This window comes from Manis pentadactyla, chromosome 9 (genome assembly GCF_030020395.1).
Source record: "Manis pentadactyla isolate mManPen7 chromosome 9, mManPen7.hap1, whole genome shotgun sequence".
Classification (NCBI taxonomy): Eukaryota; Metazoa; Chordata; class Mammalia; order Pholidota; family Manidae; genus Manis; species Manis pentadactyla.
Window position 1 is genome coordinate 100,698,371 of NC_080027.1, and position 20,725 is coordinate 100,719,095.

General features: G+C 39.7%; 1 protein-coding gene across 2 annotated transcripts in view; it reads right to left on the bottom strand.

The window, feature by feature from the left end:
• Positions 1-20,725, bottom strand: part of FMN2 (formin 2) — a 326,516-nt gene that overhangs the window by 232,538 nt on the left and 73,253 nt on the right. The window contains exons 4-5 of one of the 2 annotated variants that reach the window (XM_036918446.2): positions 14,982-15,037; positions 2,042-2,235 (exon numbers count right to left, since the gene is read on the bottom strand). In XM_036918446.2, coding sequence (XP_036774341.2) covers positions 2,042-2,235; positions 14,982-15,037 — 250 coding nt within the window. Of the gene's footprint in view, positions 1-517; positions 2,236-14,981; positions 15,038-20,725 lie in introns of both variants that reach the window. The other variant, XM_057507879.1, reaches the window with a different exon arrangement.

Below are 20,725 nucleotides of genomic sequence, written 5' to 3' on the forward strand. Positions count from 1 at the left end.
TACAATTATAGAAATTCTCAAAACTAAATTATTTCACACATGGGATGTGGGGATGTATATTTTTATGGAGCACCTTTCTGGAAAGACCGCTGCAAACAAAATGAAATAGTAAAACAAGACTGTGCCTTCAAAAGGATGCAAAAAAGCATCCTCAGGAGTCAGTTTATCTAAAGATTTGATTTACATTTATAAGCTATTTGTCAGAGTGAGATTCTCCAGCTAGGCAACAAAGCATGTGTAAGAAAATATATCCCTCTATGGTTCACTGACTATATAGACATATATCTTATACGCTGATACATATGTGTTATTTGTTTTATCTCTTTGATACTTCCACAGAAAACTCTATGATTTAAAAAAAAAAGATTGCTTCACTAAACAGTGATATAAACATCTACAAACAAGTTTCAGAGCAGTACTTACAAATATATTAAAATCATAATTTTCCCAAGAGTTGTAAAAGAAAATGCTTCCTTCATATTTACAAACTATAAAGATTAGCTCCCGTTCATGTTACCTTTTACTGTGCAGCTGAATTCTGGTCCAATACAGAGGCTTCATTGGCCGACAGGGCTCTATTGGCTGCTTCCTACTCCCTTTGTCCTGGTGCATCCCTAATCCAAACAAGCCAGTTGGCAACGGAGGAGGAAGAAATCCACACACTTGAGGTGTTGGTAAAGTGCTACTCCCAGCTTGCAGGGTGAGTGGAGGGCCTGATCCAGGAAGCAGAGGGGGTGGTGGTGGTGGTGGTGGTGGGATAATGCCTGTTCCAGGTGGGGGAGGGGAAGCTGGAGCAGGTGGAATCCCCATACCTGGCAAAGGAGGAGGTGGGGGAATCCCAACTCCAGGCAGAGGAGGGGGAGGAGGTATTCCTTCACCTGGCAGAGGTGGGGGAGGGGGTATTCCCACTCCAGGGAGAGGCGGGGGAGGGGGTATTCCCACTCCGGGGAGAGGCGGGGGAGGGGGTATTCCCACTCCGGGGAGAGGCGGGGGAGGGGGTATTCCCACTCCGGTGAGAGGCGGGGGAGGGGGTATTCCCACTCCAGGGAGGGACGGGGGAGGGGGTATTCTCATTCCGGGGAGGGGTGGGGGAGGAGGTATTCCCACTCCGGGGAGAGGCGGGGGAGTGGGTATTCTCACTCCGGGGAGGGGTGGGGGAGGGGGTATTCCCACTCCAGGGAGGGACGGGGGAGGGGGTATTCTCATTCCGGGGAGGGGTGGGGGAGGAGGTATTCCCACTCCGGGGAGGGGTGGGGGAGGAGGTATTCCCACTCCGGGGAGAGGCGGGGGAGGGGGTATTCCCACTCCGGGGAGAGGCGGGGGAGGGGTTATTCCCACTCCAGGGAGAGGAGGGGGAGGAGGTATACCCTCACCTGGCAGAGGGGGTGCTGGAGATATTCCCTCTCCAGGAAGAGGGGGGGGAGGGGGTATTCCTTCCCCAAGCAAAGGTGGGGGAGGGGGTGGCAGCATCTCTGTACCAGGCAGATGGGGAGTTGGGAAGCCTGCTGTACTGGGCAGAGCAGGAAGAGGGGGAGTGGAGGGAGTCACCATGCCCAGGCTTGAGGTGTTGGAGCTGGAGGACTCTGTGCAAGGCAGGGGCAGTGAGGGCGGGATGTTATGGCTGTTTTCAGAGGAGGAGAAAACAGAGTGTTCATGGCTGGGCTCAGACTCAGGATGAAGAGAAGGTGGGGAAGGCTGTGGCCCGGCCTGTCCTTGGCTGGCCTGTCCTTGGCCCTCAGAACATGGAAGGGATGCAGGGGTTGGAGGCTGACTGCACTGATGTGCGTCCAACTGGACTGATATTCTCCGTGGAGACACAATCAAAGAAATCTCTGAGCAGAATTTTGTCTGAGGTCCAGAAGGTGAGGACGGCACAGCTGAGTGCCCACTCCCAGCCCCAGGTGGGCATGGGGGACCCGGGGCACCTGGTGGAAGCGCACTCTCGGAGGGCAGTGCGGGCAGCCCGCCCTCTCCTGTCGGAGATGTCTGGATCGACTTCGCCTGTAAAATCCTTGGATGCCGTACATCCTTTTCTCCTAACCTGAGAGCTTCAAGACAGATATCTTCTAAGGGTGTCACTCCGTTCTGAACCCCATGATGGCCGCTGGCCACTTCCATGTCCACGGCAGGGCACTGCCGCTCTAGTTCGGCTATTTTGGTCCTCAGATCCTCAATGGTCTGTTCCAGCTGCTGAATGACGGTTGCCTGCCCCTCAGATTTCATATCGAAAACTTCCTGAGGGGCAACAAAGGCAGACATAGTTAAATATAAAAAAAAGAATAAAAAATTATAATACAGTAAGGAATAAAAGAACTAACAAAATTAAGCAAAATATGTGTGTGTTATAATACTTCCAGAAAGATCTTTCATTATGGAGTCCACTAAAGATACTCTTTTGTGTCCCCTCATTTCCACCCTTGGACTTCAAAGTGCTTTAAACACATTACCATAAATTCCTAATGCCCTTGTTTGCCTAATATTTGAATGAGATCATCAATGACAAGAAGTAGTCCACTGAGAATAAGGAAGAAATCTTGGAATCACACACCAGTTTATTTCCAAGATAGCTTTCTCTCTTCCCTGATGAATAACATTTACTACTAGGATGTTCCCTAGATATTTTAAGTCCTAAGTTTTTAAAGGTAAATCAGTAGTCTCCAATAAGATTATGTGAAATATTTTTGATATCCATATGGGCATGTGCATATAAATCATGCACATGTGTCATACCATGTATATTATGTTTACCATAATTTCAATATTTTACCCCTGGCATGTCAGGCAGCTATACCTTATGGTTCTGTACCATTTATAAAGAAGGCTGGTACAATCATGCCAATGAATGGGCCACCCTCATGTCTAAATGCTATCCTCCTCTCCCAAGGAAAAGGTGATAAAATGGAGGCATACAAGGTAGGAGCAGAAGAAAGAACAAACTCCAGCTGTGAGACTGCAAGTCAAGAGCTGCTCAGAGATGGATTTGCTCCCTCAAGGCTGAAGTGTGAAACTAGGTGGAGATCTCTTTCCCTGGGGTCACCAGGGTTTTCAGCGACAGTCCCAGTAGAAGCCACCCTGCAGAGCCACCATCCACAGGCACACACAGTGGTCCTCTCCCCACATGGGATCCTGCAGCTGACACTCCAGACCTGCTTTTACATATCATGGAGGATGCAGTATAAAGATGATTTTTTAAGTCTAAAACTAACCTCTTATCCTGCTTGCCCAAGGTTAAACTCTGGATCCAAGACAAGTCTCCACAAAATATAAACTTTTCCCAGAATCTTTATTAAATCCACAACAAACACCTAACCCATTTGCAGTGAAAAAACTCCCATGGGGAGTTAGGAAGGTACAGACTTCCTAAACGGTCTTAATCCTAACTTCTGTTACTTCTTCCCTGGAAACTGTATCTTTACAATATTTAATGTGCTGAACAGCAAGTATGTTGCTTGTTGAAAACTGAAGAAAATGGGTGACTTCAGAGGCACAGTCCTTATGCAAGGAACTCTATTTCCCTATAATTAAAATATATCAAGTAGCCCTTACTGTGGAGGAAACTGAAAAGGAAATTCATTTGCTTTTCATCTAATACAAGAATACATCACAATCTAAATGGGCACAATTTTGAGAGGTACTTTTTATTTATATGTAAATACAGATATTCATATATATATTTAAATACTTTTAGTCATATTTTCACCAATGCCTACATGAAAGACTAAAATATTCCAACACATAGTTTGGAAAATCATGCCATATATTTTCTATACAGGCCACAGTGAAAGAAAGAATTATAATAAATAATTTCTAATATCCTGTTTGGCTACTGTTCTTAATTCCACTTTCCAATTATGATGTAAGTCCAAGAAGAAACTTAGTCCCCAAATTCATCCTAATAAAAGATACACTATTCAGTATTCCTTCCTTATCCCAGATTAATAAAATGTATAGATTATTTTTGTTTTCCCAGTATAACCTTAAAAGTGACCCATAAGCATTAATAAAGTATTTTCCAAGTTATGTTAATAGGGCTCTCATTTTCCCATTTATATAATGATTATATAAAAAGATTAGCTGATGGAAGGAATGCAAGAAGTAAATTCTGGAAGTTTTCCAAAACACAATTCTTAAATGTTATTACCCAGGTCCATTCTTTCTCTTCATAAATTTTGAACATAATGAAAGCAATACAAAAAGTAAAGGACATGGAGGAAGAGGAAAAGGAGAAGTTGATCCTAAAGCATGACAGCCTAGCACAATAGTAGTTATTACACCTCCTTCTACATGGATTTATGCCCCCACATTTACAGGTCAACTAGTCCAACACAGCTAGGGTAGTACCATGACTAGGACATTCCTGGGAATTGTTATCTTTTCTATTTATACATCCAGTAGGAAAAAGGTAAAAGAGGGTCCCATTACACATGACAACTAGCACCAGAAAAAGCCATCTTATAAGTAATCGCCTTAATACAGTTTGGCAGTTACTGAGCTTAGTCTCCCAACCTTCAGTTCCTTCTCCTTCTGTGTAGAAGTAGTAAGAAAAACTACATTTACAGACTCCTTTGCAGCTAGATGCACCTAATTAGACACAGTCGCACAGAGACTTAGAAAGTGGAATGAGGAGGGGCATGCTCCTGTGTACCTGGATGGTTCTGTTAGCGATCAAGATCAGCTGACTTGAAGCCTGCTCTGGAACAATCTCCAGTTTCCAATGGTGGCCTCAAAGGTTTTAGCTTCCCTGGTATATCAGTTTTATCTGATTCCTTTGAAAAGTATCAGCCTTGAAGTCACTCTTTACAAACGTTCTGAACTTCCCATGAAAAAAACCTAAGTTTATATAGTAAACCCTTCTGTTTTACTATACCTAGCATGGTCTCTGGTTCTTTCAACAAAGCCTGACTGATAGAACCATGTGCCAATACTTCAGAATAAACTGTGGGACGAAAAGCATGAAGTGAGCTCTGAAAATGGGTCACTATGCACTTGGCTCAGAAAACCACCACCACCATGTAAATCAAGAGGTTCAGATCTTCACATCCACTTTAAGAACACTTGTGAAACTTCCCAGGCCATTGAGGGTATATAAATGGGAAACCAGCGATACAGAAGCATGTGCCACTCCTTTGGATGTGTGGCACTGGCACATGTGCCCAAGCCAAAGAGCAAGCCTGGACACAGGATCAGTGGCCCAAAAAAGAGTGAATTTTTGCTGCACTTGCTTAAAAATTAAAGGTTTTGATGTAGAGGCTCTGGTCATACAGCACCTCCAGGTAAACAAAGTCCCCAGCGTGCACACAGAGCTTGGGGTAGATTTATCCCCTATGTGAGCTGCCCCTGCCATGCTGAGATGATTCTTACTGAGAAAAAAGACTGCTTCTAAATGAAAAGAGGAGATTGGACAGAAGAAAGGGATATCCTCAAAGAAAATGAAGAAACAAAAACTTACAGCCTAAGAATCAATTCAATCAATCAATAAGATAATCAATAAGATAAATTCAAATAAAAGTTTTTAAAAATAGAGTAACTAATTCTTCTTTCCTTAAAAAATGAAATTAAAAATTAAACCACTATATCCTCATTTCCAAAAGCATTAACAAATTAATTATTAGAATTAAAATGACTCATGTTAATTTTCTTCAGTGCAAATTTTCTGAAAAAAATATGTGATGTTATGATACGTGACAACTTTTATGAAAAAACAGTCGTTTGGGCAGTAGTTAAGAACACAATGAATTTTCCCCATGGCCTGCAACAATCCTATGACATATAAAGTAATTTTTTAAACATGTATATCATGTCATTATCCTTACCAAATTAACTGTCAGGTACCCCAAAATCAATTATTTTTCATGTGATTTAGGTTCTCCATCACTTTTTTGCTGACTTCAGGAAATTCTACAACTTCTGCAAGATTAACAATTTCACCTTCCATTGTATTTGTATCTTGTGATTTAAAACACACATAAATCATTCATAAACTGATACTGCCAAACGATAGGATGAGAGATAATAACAGACAGTCTGTGTGAAGTGGGAAGGGATTTGAGATTGGACCTAATTTTATTAGTAGTCAATTTATTAGAGGATGTTTGTCTGTTACGTATTTTTACTTAGTAATTAAGGTCACTTAGATAATAAAAAGTTGAGAAAACAATTTACATAGTAAACTGACATACTCCATGAGCTTCAAAGGTTTTTAGTAAGACACAATTAAGAACTAGAACTAAGAAACAGAAGAGGAAATATAGAAAAAGATGAAATTTCAAAGCGGAATCTATAATAAATACAGCAATGCTAGCCTCATGGTGCCAAGAAGATGGTAAAGTCAAGGAATTTGTAAGAACAGTAAAAAACAGACTGCAAAGACCAAAAGCTGAAAGTTTTATAGCAAGAACTGTATTACAGAGATAATTATTATAGACAGAGAACATGGAACAAAGTTGCATGCAGAGACTATTGGCTTCTGACAGCATTTTTCCCACTAGAGAGAGAACAAAAACCCAGTTTGCTAAAACCTGTCTTCCCCTCTATGACCCTATCTTTACCTGCAAAACCCCAGCCTTAGTGAATGTTACAATCCTCCTTTTCCACTCCAGGGAAATAACAATTAAGCTCATCTCAAACCTTAACTGACTAGCCTGCAAAATAAGGCTGGCCAAATATATGTAGGATTTGGACTTCTGAATTCAGCTAAGAGTCTTCAAAGAATCTTATCTGGCTTCTCTTATCCAGGTCTATCAGTCAAGGGCTGGCTGGCTCTCAAGAGAGAATCAATTCAGCTGAGACGTTTTCTGTAGAGCTTTCTTGAAAAGGCTGCAGTGCTTGTCAGCAGTAAGAGTTGATTTCTATACAGTTATCATTTATTTCCCCCAAAGTTTATAAATAAATTTACATAGTAAATATTAGTTATCTTTTTAAAAAATGCTTTTTATGCTCTAGCCATTTAAGCAAACATCCTCCTCTCAGAGTCCCACAGACCAAGCTCAGATTTAATCTCTAAAAGCCTGCCAGGCACTCTGCTCTCCATAGGAAGCCCTCAAGTTGGAAGCCTACTCCTTGTGTCTTGTGCTTGATACTTAATCTACTATCTCTTCAGGAAACAACTAGACAGAGAGGCCTATCTGATCCTCAAAGGATTTGACATGGGGGAAATGTACTTTTTATTACCTGTAGACTTCTACACTTTTCAAAGAAAAAAATTCTCAGCATTTTCAGTAATCATGTAACAGTTTACTTAATGCTAATGGTTCTCATTACTAAAAAATAAAATAAATTTGTAAACAGAAAAGAGAAAAAAGTGATCTTTGCAATTTTGTACAGAATCTGTACAATGGGTATATCCTTATTAATGGAGGACAGATAACAGATCTGTTTTAGTCAACAAAGTAATATACTCATATATTACCAATTTTGAGATTATTTATATATTAAAATGTTGCTTCAAACCCTTAAATCATTCTAAGTGGTAGAGTATGCCACCACTGACTTAGGCTGAACAATTACACACAGTAAGTCAGCCAAAATTCTTCCATTCCTGTATAATCTTATACGTGGGTGGTGATGGTTTGTTCTTATAAATTGTTTGAACGCTTGCATATCACAAAATACGAGTTGCCATTAAAAAATAAAATGTTCGCCAAAAATATTTTTCCAAACACGAGATTATCTGATTCCCAGAAAAAGAAAACATTACTGTTACATTAAGGCTAAAACTGTCAAAAAAGAAGCCAAGATACACTCCAGTAAAGCTTTTGCTGAAAAGTTAATTTACTCGTCTTTGAACTTTTATTATGTAAGCAAGATACTTTCACAGCCTAGAACATAAAAACCACTTATTAGTAAGTCAACACTGTGATAATTTATTTTGTAAATATTAATATGAGGTATGTAATTCATTTTCTACCATATTCAGATTTTCAAGTTCTGCTAAATTGTAAGTCCATGTTACTGGCCTCTTAAAGCAGAATATATTACGGAAAAGAAGGCCTTCACACAGAGAGAGCTAGAATGGTGTCTCTGCAATCCTTACAATGAAACAGATGGTGAACCACAGAAATTTCAGTATTTTTGACACCTGGAATGGATATCTCCAACACCTTCATTGCATAGGTGAGACATGTGAGGTCTAGGGGTAAGTCAGAATCTATCACTGGCTGCATCAATTTTAGCATCTTTCAGCACAGGATAGTTAGTGACATTTTGATTGACAGGAAGATTAAAGTCATCATCATTAGTAAGTAACCAAAGTGGAAGTAACAGTGTGTTTGGGAAAGAGGGGGAGGGATTAGAAAAAAAGGGATGGAAGGATCTTAAGAAGGGACTGTTAATAGTCTCAGATTCATGATAAAGGCCAGGGTGAGAAGCTATAGTGTTGGACAACAGGAACCAGGGAATACTGGGAGAGCAGTTCCAAGAGAACCAGGGGCGAAGCAGACACTGAGCCAGCCACTGCCCCCAGGGGAAAGGCAGCATGAGTTTCCTGCCAGCCTGTGGTCACAACATTTTCTTCAACTGATTGATACATAACCTTGCTTTCTCTGTGTTTCTGGTTACAGTCACCGTATTTGTATCTCTTGTTGATCCCTGAACTCTCGGGACAGCAGCTCTGCATTGCTTACCCAGGGACTGCGGAAACAGCAAAGTCACCAACAAAAAACACAAAAGTGTAAAAAATACAGCACTAAAGAGACTGCAGAAAGGACACTTGTTTCTAGTATGAGCTGAAACAATAGGGCAGTGTCACCACGTTCCACCTCAGCTGGGAACGTGCATGCGTGGCAACTTAAATTGTTAATCACTTCAGGCAGGGTCTGCAAATGAGCATGAAATGAACAGGAAAGCCCTGTGGGTATTGGTTTTGGGGCCACACATAAACTTGAGGTAGTAGTCAAGTTTGCAAATACAGAATCCACAAATTAGGAGGAACAACTATATTATAAAGGCAACTTTTGAAACCAATGCTCAGATACAACGACAGAAATAATAGCTAACATTTGAAGTGTCCGCGACATGCCAGGTGCACAAAAATTAATACATTTAAATCTTGCAAAAACCCTATGAGATAACAGTTATTATAAGCTCTGTTTTATGGGTGATGAAACTAAGGCACTGGGAATAAAATACTTTGCTTAGGTTTCCCAATTGAAAGTAGAGTAACTGGGATTTATGCCCAAACTGGTCCAAAGCCCACATCCTCCAGTATTATAGTACGAATGTAAGTGAATTTCTGCCCACTGAGTACCCTCTGCTGTAGCCAATGTGGTCTGCCACATAACTGTCCACTCCCCAAGCAAGAAAATGTCAGATGCTGTTAGATACTGGAGGGATAAAGAAAATAAGGACAGTCTTAGCTTTAAGGCTGTCAGCTACCTGTGAGACATGCATAATTCAACAAACATGGATAAGTAAGATAAGACGAGGGGGTCCCAGAAAATGGACATCAAAAGGCAACTCTAGACTGAGGCCTCTCAGGGAAAATGTCTAAGCGGCAATAAAGTTTGACAGGAGTTTAGATTAAGAAACAGGATAAATAGATTGAGAAAGGGAGGGTAAGACTGCCAAAGAAACACATATAAAAAAGACAGGCATGGAGGATCCTAAAACCAGCGTATTTTCTGAAAACAAGGGTACTTTTAGGGCTAGAACAAACCGCACACAGAGGAAATAGTGGGTGATAAGGTAAAGACAGATAGCAAGGGAAAGGCTGCCTGTATGTCCAGCACAGGGCTTGAAACTGTTTCTCAACTGCTGTGAGCAGTCACTGAATGAGTCTAAGCAGCTATCAGACCTAAGCAGATTTGGATTCTGGGAAGATAACTCTGGAAGCATTGTGGAGGGGAGAGAAGGAGGGTTGAAGAGACCTGGGGGTAAGCCAGATAAGCTGGCCCTGGGCTGGGGCGCGGCGCCTGCAGGCACCAGAGGCCAAGGAGGGAACAGAGCCACCTCTCATTCATCTGGTTACCTGCACTGTGGGGCCTTCTGCTCATCCCTTCCCCCCACCCAAGGACCACGTCCACTTTCACTTTTGTACTTTTACTCTCTTCTCCCATCTGAAAGGCTCTTCTTCCCTTCACCTGTCCAAAAATAGTCACTTTAAGAACTTAGACTAAGTTTCACCTTTCCTAAGAAGCTGTTTCATTGCACTTTCTCAGTAACGTTCCCATTTTTTAAGATCTGTAATACACATATACTAAATACCTTGGCAGAATCACGTTACATCTTGCAAATCATTCTGTATATTCCCAAGAGCCTGAGAGCTTATAATTCTTTGTATCTCCTTCAATACCCACCACAGGTAGCTTGCACACAGTATGTCAACAGATGCCCAGGAAGTTTCAACAAAGGATAAGCATCCTTTATAAGCTAAGAACCTTTATCAGCTCAGCTACCGCTTTAGAGTAGCTGCTCGACGTTTGCCCTTCTCCACAGGCCATAAATGTTGTCCCGCACAAATGAGGTTTACACCACCCAATGCTCAACAGAGCTAAGATACCACTTCCGTTCACCTCCAAGCCTTAGAAAAAGCAAAAACAAAGTGTGACATCTAACTCTTTCTTTGCATTCTCATCCGTAGAACTAGAACTGACAGAACAGGTTTTTTTTCTCAACTTTATTTCTAAAGTTGGAATGTCTAAATTTTTTTCTGAGCTAGTTTCCATAAAATGAAAATGTATTTTCCAGAAAACCCATCTTTCCCCTTAACATAGTCACCTGGCCAAAACGCATCCCATTTCCCATGCCTCCACCAGAGTGTCCTTGCATCTCTTTCAACCCCAGCTGCACCTCACATTGTCCCTCCCCAGACTCACTGGACTGGAGTATTTATCAGGTTCCTAAGAATGACCGGAGTTGGAGGTAAACTTCAAGGATGCCCAACCTGTGCTTTCAGACCCCAGCCACCTCTCTCCCAATCTCCTTCAACCCCTGTTTTCTCACTCCAGTTTACATTTCACTTGTTTACTTGTATCATGAATTACTGTTTTGTGGGGTTATAATTACCACATAAATCTACATTCCTCTTTGCCTTGGAGTTTAGAAGGCATTTTCATTAAATGACATTTTTTCCCCAACCCTTGATATGTCTAATACATTCCAAAGCAATTCAACTGGCTTCTTGTTTTTATAAGTCTCCATCATTATTTCTTAGAATTGCGTTCACCCCACACCTTTCTTTTGATCTGACCAATGCTTCTTTTACTCTTTAAACTTTCCTGTGCCAAGACATGTGGAAGTAATCCCTCAACACTATCAGCCAGACAACCCCCATCACTCCCATCTGTGCCCTTGATTTGTTCCTAAATAAAGAGGTTTCTGAAACTAATAACAAAGTGTACTGAGGGGCCATTGAATAAAGAGCACTATAACATACTTTAAGGAGAACCAACAGAGAAGAATACTCAACTCCTCAAATAAGTTTGCAATCCAGTTCTGCACTGAGGGGGCTCAGAAGAACTGGTCAGCAGGATCCTGAGAGAAGAGTTTTAAGCCAATTTCAAAAGAGGTCAAAACTGGAATGAGATAGGATTTTGCCAGTTATCTCAAACCCTAAGCATTTCCTGATCTTTGCTGCATATAAACTGTACAACATATGGGGTAAGAGAGTGCTGATATTGTAAAATGCCTTATTTTTCTAGCACTTTGTAATAGACATGGCTACTTACCATTAATAAATGCTGACATGTATAGAGAGACCCAACTTACAATGACCTGTTATCAATTCTGACCCAAAGCTAGCATTTTTGAAGATCAAATCTTATTCTATTTTCCTTTCAACTAGTCTTTTTACATTAGAATGATGTCAAGAGTTTGAGGAAAATACTTCAAAACACAATTTTTATATATAACTTCAAAAGCAAAAAATGAGTTAAAAACTGGGCAGTAGTCAGTCTTGCTACCATACATTAATCTTCAACATAGGCACAAACATTATTAAAGAATATCATTGGCATTTGGCTATTTATATATTGTAAAATGTAACAGGAATTATAGTTTAAGTATTTCAAACACCAAAGAATATACAACAGAGCTGACAGACAGTCCTATTTCAGTTTTATGAAATAATTCTTTAGACATAGCAGATTTTTTGGGGCATCTTACTTGAAAACTATCAATAAGTGAGCCCTAAACAATGCAGTTTTATTTTAAAACTTCTCATTCCATCAGGCCACCAACAGAAGCACCCGAGGAGTAGTTACAGTTTTTTCTTTTCACACATGTGCCAGCCTGTTTCCTTTCAGCATCATGCTCTCTGGCCACAGCACAGACTTCAACTCCTTTTAGCTGAGAAAAGACTTTATGGGTCATGTGTTTTTTCTAGGGATATGGAGTTCTCAGAATTATGAACTACAGAGAGAGCAAAATTTTGCCAAAACTCATTCAATAAATGGCAGTGTGCTCAGACTGAGAGAACAGGTGCCTGAGCTCCCGTCTGAAGAAAACGTTAGGTGGAGCCTTCCAATTCTGCTTCATGCCCCTGACTAAGCAGTCCTGGGAACCGCGCATTACGGACACAGAATAACACCGGCAGCCTCGGATGGACCAGAAAACCTCTTTGGCTCATCATTCACACAGAGCAAACTGCCTTAGAACCTCTCCTTCCCTTCTGCAGTGGTAACTTACAGAGATGCAGAACTGCCATCTAGTGACTAAGAAGAAAAAGAGCAAGGTGCTTGATGTGAAAAACAAAATTGCTAATTTCTTTTAAATGTGTAGGGAAGCACTGAAGTTAGTGAAATTGACTCAATGCAGCACACCAAAATTACAGTGAAACTAAAACAAATGTATAGGTGAACTAATCAGTCTCTCTATGTCTCATACGTATCTTGATATCTGACTTTTATTAATGGTACAGTTCAAATATAATTGAATAATTTTTAAAAATAAACTCCTCACTTCATCCATCTGATGATTTTACCATGAAATTTTAGAACCCTAAATCCGTAGGGTAATTACCCATGTAAAAGTATAATTTTTATCATAGTGCAGAGAATCTAAGGTATAAAATCAAGCAGACCTGTGTTTAAATCCTGGCTCTGACCCTTTATAGAGTTTGTGAACTTAAACAAGTCAACTCTTATAGACATCATTTTCTTTCTCAGTTAAATATGAATTCTAATTGTTACTTTAATGGACTTATAGAAGATAATACAGTAAAAGAATCAGTACACAGTAAACTGGTAACTAATTCTAGTTTTCTGTATCCGTTTTAGGTCCAGTTACTTCAGGCTCTCAGGAAACATACACATATCCTCTAGGAAAAAAACCAGCCTACAGGTAAATTTATGACAAGACAAGTCAATGATTCCAAAAGTAAGCAATGCCATTGCTGAGTGATTAACCTCCAAATACTGCCTGGTACCTCTCAATTAATTTATTGTATTTTCTGGCTTCCAGAGACTTCACTAATAACTAGGAAAGGAGAAGGTATGAAATTTAAATCCATCTGTCTTATCCTTGAGTTTAAAAGCTGTAATATCAGCTGTTTGTAAGTCACCCACTCATCAGGTTTCTGCTCATTACAACATATTTTACCATGGTTCACAGCTCAAAAAAATAGAAAATCAACATAATTTTACACATACGAACATATATTGAATTAGTATAGCTGGAATCTTATAACTGGAATACATAGAGCAATATAGTATATGTTGTATCATTTCTGACAGTATAGAATATTTTTAATGCAGGTTTTCTTTGTCACTCTCCCATATAACAAAGAAGTCAGTAATACATGCCCTGGAGATAAGAATTTTGAAAAATCTAATAAATTATCTCAGATCACAACTTAGTCATGCCTCAAAGAAAAAAAGCTATAAAAATAATGAAAGGATATTTTGAGAACACTGTTTCTCTTAATTATTTCTGACTGCATTTCTCTTTACCTCTTTTCACCTTGCTTCATCTTATTTGCTGTTTACACTTTTAAATAACCATCAGTTGAGTCTACTGTTCCTTTCCAGGTACCCAGCCTGTTTCAGGTTTCTGTTCTGACAAAAAGAAGCTGGGAAGACCTATTTTATGACACTATCCTTAATAGTATCCTTACTCCTATGCATAGCTGTATTTTTAAGAGCAGTAGATTATAAGTTCTCAACCAATGTTACATTCTTATTTCTCCTGCAGAGGGAGCTCAACTTTCATGTATGATGCAGGGCGGTGGCTTTTGAAAAGGGAAGTCATTTTATACCTGCAAAAATTCCCAAAAGTCATCAAGTTCTTCAGTCTTACTGAGAAGAACACTTTATCCCAGATGGCCTAAGTATGTCATTACACACTAAACAGAACCCAGGTATGTGTCTTCTCATTTTCCTCCAGAAGAAACAGATGCTCTTCTTACTGGTAATTTCTAATACTGAATTATTTTTCAAAAATATAATTGGGAGAAAGGATAAATAAATTAAAATGGTTTTACATCCACAAGAGCAACTGCTATCCACAAGTACTATTTCATGTTAAGTGTTTCCTTTCTTGCAGTTCTTTTTTTCTTAATAGTAAGTCCATTTGGTACCAAAAAAAGACAAAATTTGGCTGTAGAAACAGAAAAAAAAGTTTGTATGTAAATTAAACAGACACTAATGTTTCACCCATGAAAGCAACTTAAGAATCTTACTCTATTTTAGAAAAACTCTGACTGATTTTTTTTTTTAAGTGTAGCCATGTGACTATGAGCTTGGCCAGGCATGTCTCCACATGGCGCCTCCTGAAGTGGCCGCCATTGCTTCTGGAGCCAGCTGTTGTCAGGCCCCGCTCTTTGGCTGGATATAGAATGAATGATGCAGCTTCTGAAAAGCCTGTACTCAGTTCCACTTCAAGGCTGATTTTCTCTGCAAAGTCTAAATGGAAGAAAACATCCCCTTCTGTCTGACTGGATTTCCTTGCAAGCTTAGAAGGAAGTTGGGCAGATGTGAAGATAAATCAGTGTGCCACAATTCTAAGATAAGTAAGAGAGAAAAGAATTCAACATTTCATTAAGATCTTACCTGCTGAACAGCATCTGAACATTTTTTTGGAGTTTCCAAAACAGCAGATTGAGATTCTGGGTTGGAAAGGAAGAAGACAGTCAATATCTTAAAGAAGCAATTTTCCTCTGTTCTCAGTCAGAAAACAAAACTAACTAAAATACATCTTTAACCAGAAGTAGCAAAAACATCCAGTTTACCTTCCAATTGTACTTCTGTATTATGAGGACATGACTACTGTCAGAGTATATAAAACAAATAATGACTAATACTCGTGTCATCAGTTATTTTTAAAACTGGAATAGCCTGATGCCCATCTTGACACATCAATCACACTTGTTTTTCTCAATTGCTAGTTTCTATTTTGTGCCAGGAAGTATATGCTCAGACATTCACTTATTATTCTATTCACTTAGCTAACATTTTTACAATGATAGAAGCCAATGCACCAATCTGGAGCGATGGGATTGCGGTCGTCTTACCTAACTACTGAGCAATTACCTTCTGGTTTCAGGAAGAGAGAATGAGCAGTGTCACCAAGTAGCGTGGAGTAAAAACGGACTATGAAGGGATCTTGCTCCTTTAGGTGGTCGTTTGAGAGTCTATGAGACTCAAGTTCATGGTGGCATAACTAAGGATTTTTTTTCTTAAGCTAGGAGACACTTTCTTCTAAGTGAATCTTGCATGGAAGTTTAAAAATAAAAATAAAAATGAAGGGCCTTCAGAACCCCCAGTACTCCACAGATCACAGTCTGAAAGGCACCCATCTTGCCCATCCTCCCCATTTTACAGACAAGAAATCAGAGGCCCTTAATCAAGCAGATAGTGGCTGGATGGAGACTAGAACGTGGCTCCTGTCACATTGCTCCCACAACCAGCAGGCATGCAGACCAGGCACCTGACAAGAGACAGCAGTCACTCTGGGGATAATTTAGACATTCCCAGTGTAGCAGCATTTTGGTTGATATATGTGATGCATAGAAAAATGAAGGGTATTCACTACTTAAGTTTTATAATACAGCCTTCTTCCCTCTGCCCTTGCTGGACACCTCCACCACCCCGATGTGTGGGCCTTCCCACCACCCTCCACCTGCCTTCATGGTCCCCCTTCAGGGTCTCTGCAGTGGCAGATGGCTCATGTCCCCACTTCCCAAGGGCTTGGCCCAAGCCTGCCGGGAGCCCTATTTAATCCCACTGACTCTGAGCACTCCTGTTCCCTCTTACTTTCTTCCTAACATGGGACATCATGCAACTTACTACCTAATTCACTTGCCTAGTTACTTATTACTCATTGACCCACTAGAACATAAGCTCTGTGAAGGCCTGCATCCTTGTAAATGTTTTTTCCCTATTGGAGCCACAACATCTAGAATAGTGCCTGGCACACAGCAGGAGCTTAAAATATTTGCTGAGTAATTGTAGGAGTGAACAAAAGGAGTGTTCCAGAGAATGATCACACCGTGCAAGTGGGTGCCACTGTGAGGAGAGGGTCCTGGGCAGGGACAGAGGGAGGAAGGGCTTCCTAAGGGAAACATAGATACCACTTGGCCTTAGCTACTTCCTGCACCTCAGCTAAGAGTTCTCCTCCAGGACAAAACTCTTTGAGAATAGGATGGATTAGTCACTGTGGCAACAGAATATTAATAAATGACCTTAAAATATAACCATTTTCCCAAATATCACATTGAGTCGATCAAAAAGGGATTCTGCTCTCATATACTGATAAATCTCTACTCTGAATTCAACAGCAGAATTAGCCAATTTTGAATAAAGATCTTTAACACCAAAGCTGGCCAACAGTTCATATTAAAGCAGGTACAAACTCAGGAACACTTTTGTTTCAGTCACCTCCAAGCCCTCCCCCCACACAGCAGACTCCAGATAAGTTCCTGGGGCTTCGGACAAATGAGGACATATTTTTCTTCCATTTCTATTTAGATGCAGCAGGAAGAACCCAAAGGCCCTGTAGGTGGAGTGCTAAGAGCTTCTTGTATTACAAATGCCACGATGTTGCCCAGCTTTCTTCTTATGGTCCGAGATCTGGTGACCTGTCCAAAAAGGCAAACTTCTGGGCTCTGAACAGGTCCAGTTCACCAAGACAATGAACTAGAAAGATGTCTCAATTTTCTGAACTGCACCTGAACTTTTCTCCCTCTGTCTAATTCAACAGCTACCTGAACTGAATTCATTCACCCATCTGCATCCCTGTCACTACACTTTTTATTTCCTTGAATCAGTGTGTTACAACATCCAAGAGAAATTATATCAAAATACTCCCTTCCAAATCATGAGCAGACGTGTAGGAATTTTAGAGTGTCAAGAGCTTACGATGACAGGATGTGTACAGAATAACTGTATTGCAAAATGAAGGGAAAAGGGATATGAACAGCTGAGAGAAGACAGACAAATAAACGTTGAGAAGAAGGCAAATAATAAAGAATAAAAGTAAGAAAAGAAGAAGGTATAGGGAGGAGAAAGACTAAAGAGAAGCACGAGGAGTGGCCAAAAATGCTGTGAGTAGAGAGAAGTTGGCGGGCTGGGTGCAAATGACAAGCTGGTTTCCGAGTGGCGACTCAGGACCAGAGTCACTGGGCAGGTGAGTTTGAGAAATCCCCTCAGTTCTAACATTCTTTGAATGATCACCCCTCACACAAACTCTGGTGGCATTTGTTACCAACACTCTCCTCTCCCAGGATCCGGAGACTCTTTGGAGAATTGTAGTTACTAAGCCTTGGAACAGCCAGCCAGTCTCATTACATATTTATTGATCAATAGGACGGTTGCTTTTAAAAAGTCACCCAGTGAGAACTCTTGCAAGGGTACATTTGAAACTGCCAACTCCTTCACTCACCTTCTTCACAATTAAAAAACTAGACTGCCTTTTTTTTTTTTTATAAAAACATTACCATGACACAAAATAGAAGAACATTCCTGACAAAACTTGAAGTGTTCTAAATAATCTAAATTTCGGGGCCCCCCACAATTCCAAATACATTTCAGAAATCATCTTTATCATCATAAAATAAGCCTGTGGTGGATCAAATAAAACATACTTGGATGAGTTTTACATTTGCAGAGAGGAGACTATGAGACAATGAATAGGATATACCTCACTGCTATGCATGGAAAATAAGCCACCCCTTCAAGATATGTAAACTATGCCTTCTAAAAATGAATTAAGCAGTGTCTAAAGAACTTGAAACTTTAAAAATGTACTTATATAAAATTATTAATTACAGCTTCTTTAATGGTGTACATTAATTTGATTCAAATGTAGTCAATTTAAGTTAAAGAGAATGTATTAACCTTCATCTAAATAGCATGGCTTATAATTAGCTGCCTGATAAAGGTAGGTGTTTTGTTTCTGCTATGCCATATCCTCCCAGAAATGAAGATGGGGTTAACATGTCATTTTCCTAGAAAGGGCTAACCCTATGTTGTGCTCATTTGATTATTTAATCAATCACCTGCCCCTCATTGCCAAATAAGGATATTTACACTTGCATATGTAGGAAGAAAATGCAGGCCAATTTTACCAAAAAAAAAAAAATTAAAAAAGAGAACTATCTATAAGAGATAATGGTCAATCTGTTCTAGTGCATTTCATCCCTTAATCAAGTGGAAGCTGAGAGAACTCTAGCAAACTTCCATGGCCCTAAATTTATAGAATTTCTTCATTACCTCAACTGAATGCATGTTAAAGCATTTGTACTAATCCTGGACAGAGGATGATGATACCGTACTTGGGTTAATCCCACAAATCTCTTCTACTAGGAACCATCTGAAACACTTCTTTTGGATATCAGAGGCCAGAAAAGTCATGCTTCTCTAAGATGCTTGCTTTTAATCTCATGGACACAAGGGATGATTCAGGAACCTGAGGGGTAAGTTTCCAACTGCCTTTAAAAACTTCAGATCCTTCTGAAATATATTTTAATATGCTCACTCACCACATCTTTATTTTACTGTTCCATCCTAAATTCCCTTCACTTTGATCTATTTTCTTTCATAATCCTTAGATATTTCGTACACCTTAGGTATTTATAAACTGATCAGACCTTTTTTTTGCACAAAGGTGAGTTACAATTCTGTCAGCCAGCATGTAAACATAATTTTTAGGATTTCTATGCAAAAAGTTTCTACCAGCAGTCCTTCTGGACACTTTTCTCCAGGAGTTTGTATGCTCAAGTTGCCTTTCAAAAAATCCACACCCAACTCGCTCTAGCAAGAAGGATCAAACCCCCATTCATGTCTGGACACCCTGCTTCTGTTCTCCATAAATTTGAAATTTTAATTTAATTATATCTTTGATTTTGTGTATATCTCTTGATATTGAAACTTGGTATTGAACCCCTAAAATAGTCTATATTTTAACACACACAAAACTCTCCTTCAAATGCCTGTATTAATGTGCTAAGTAGGTATTTTACTTGTTTAGATCTTTTTCAACAGAAGATCTTGATTTATTCCCTCAAGTTTTAGGTATATACTATGTGCCCAGAGGTCTTGAAATGTTGGAGTCTAAAAGGAAGACAGATATTGTATAAACAGCAAAATTACACTACATAAATAATTCAAATGATATAAATAATAATCAAATGCCACAGAACTCCAGAAAAAAGAACTTGGTGGAGTACAGGGGGTGGGGGGAAAATTGCATCTTATAAAAGAAAAGAAGTAAGAAAACAAGATAAATGGGAAGTTTTTCTTCTTCATGTTCCTGCCACCAACTTTTGAAAGACGCTGCCTCCGAATCTCCTTTCAGCTAGCCTTACCCTTCCAGGTGGCATTCTATAGACTCCAAAGGTTGATTTTTAACACCTTAGGCTCCTCTGTGGAGACAAACCAACTGGGTAGGGAGCCAGAATGGAAGCAAAATATCTCAGGAATCTGCGTCCCTTCCGCAGCAAGTTGGTGGGAAGGGGCACCAAGGGTTCACCTTGACCTCTACATTCAAACTCATATAGAAGACGGTGGATTCCTTCACCAATATATGAAGGTGGAGAAAGGACTCTTTCACAGAAGAGATTATGTAAAATCAACACAAGGTAGAAGAGGCAGCACCTCCAATCTGCACTCACTGAACCTGTGAATTAATAGCCAATATTAAGAACTGGAAGACAAAAAACAATGGCAAAAAACAAGTTCTCGACATTCTAAGATAGAACAGCACATCTTCTTCAAAAGAAAAAAAGTCATTGATTTCTTTTTACTTTGAATTGAAATTGAAAGGGGCCACTTACAGCAAACAGTGGTTTTCTTAACTATGATGTCACTATACAAAAACATGTAGCAATCAGTTGTCAGGTGCATCACAAATGCTTTATTACATTAATAATTACATTATGAAAGTTTGCAATTTATATATGTGTTTTATTAAAAAAGAGTAACTGCATGCAATGTTTTCACTCTATTATTTACATTCTCTTTCTTACAACTAACTGACTGGCTGACTAGGAGGGAGAGGATGGTGTGGTCCCCTGCATGAGAATGCTCCATGGCGAGTTACAGCAGGAAAAGTTTAGAAAGTACCATTAGATCATCTGGACAAAAAGATGCAACATGTTTGAGTTTATAACGGATCAAAAGAAGAAAAACAAGTCACTATGTGGAATGATTTTCTACTTACCTTCATCATCCTCTTCAAGAATGCGTATTTTTAAAGGAGACAAGTTATTATATTAAAATCACTTGCTCTGACATTTTCCAAGGTACATCAAATAACAAAGACAAAACTAGATAACAAACTTCCTGGTTTACAAACT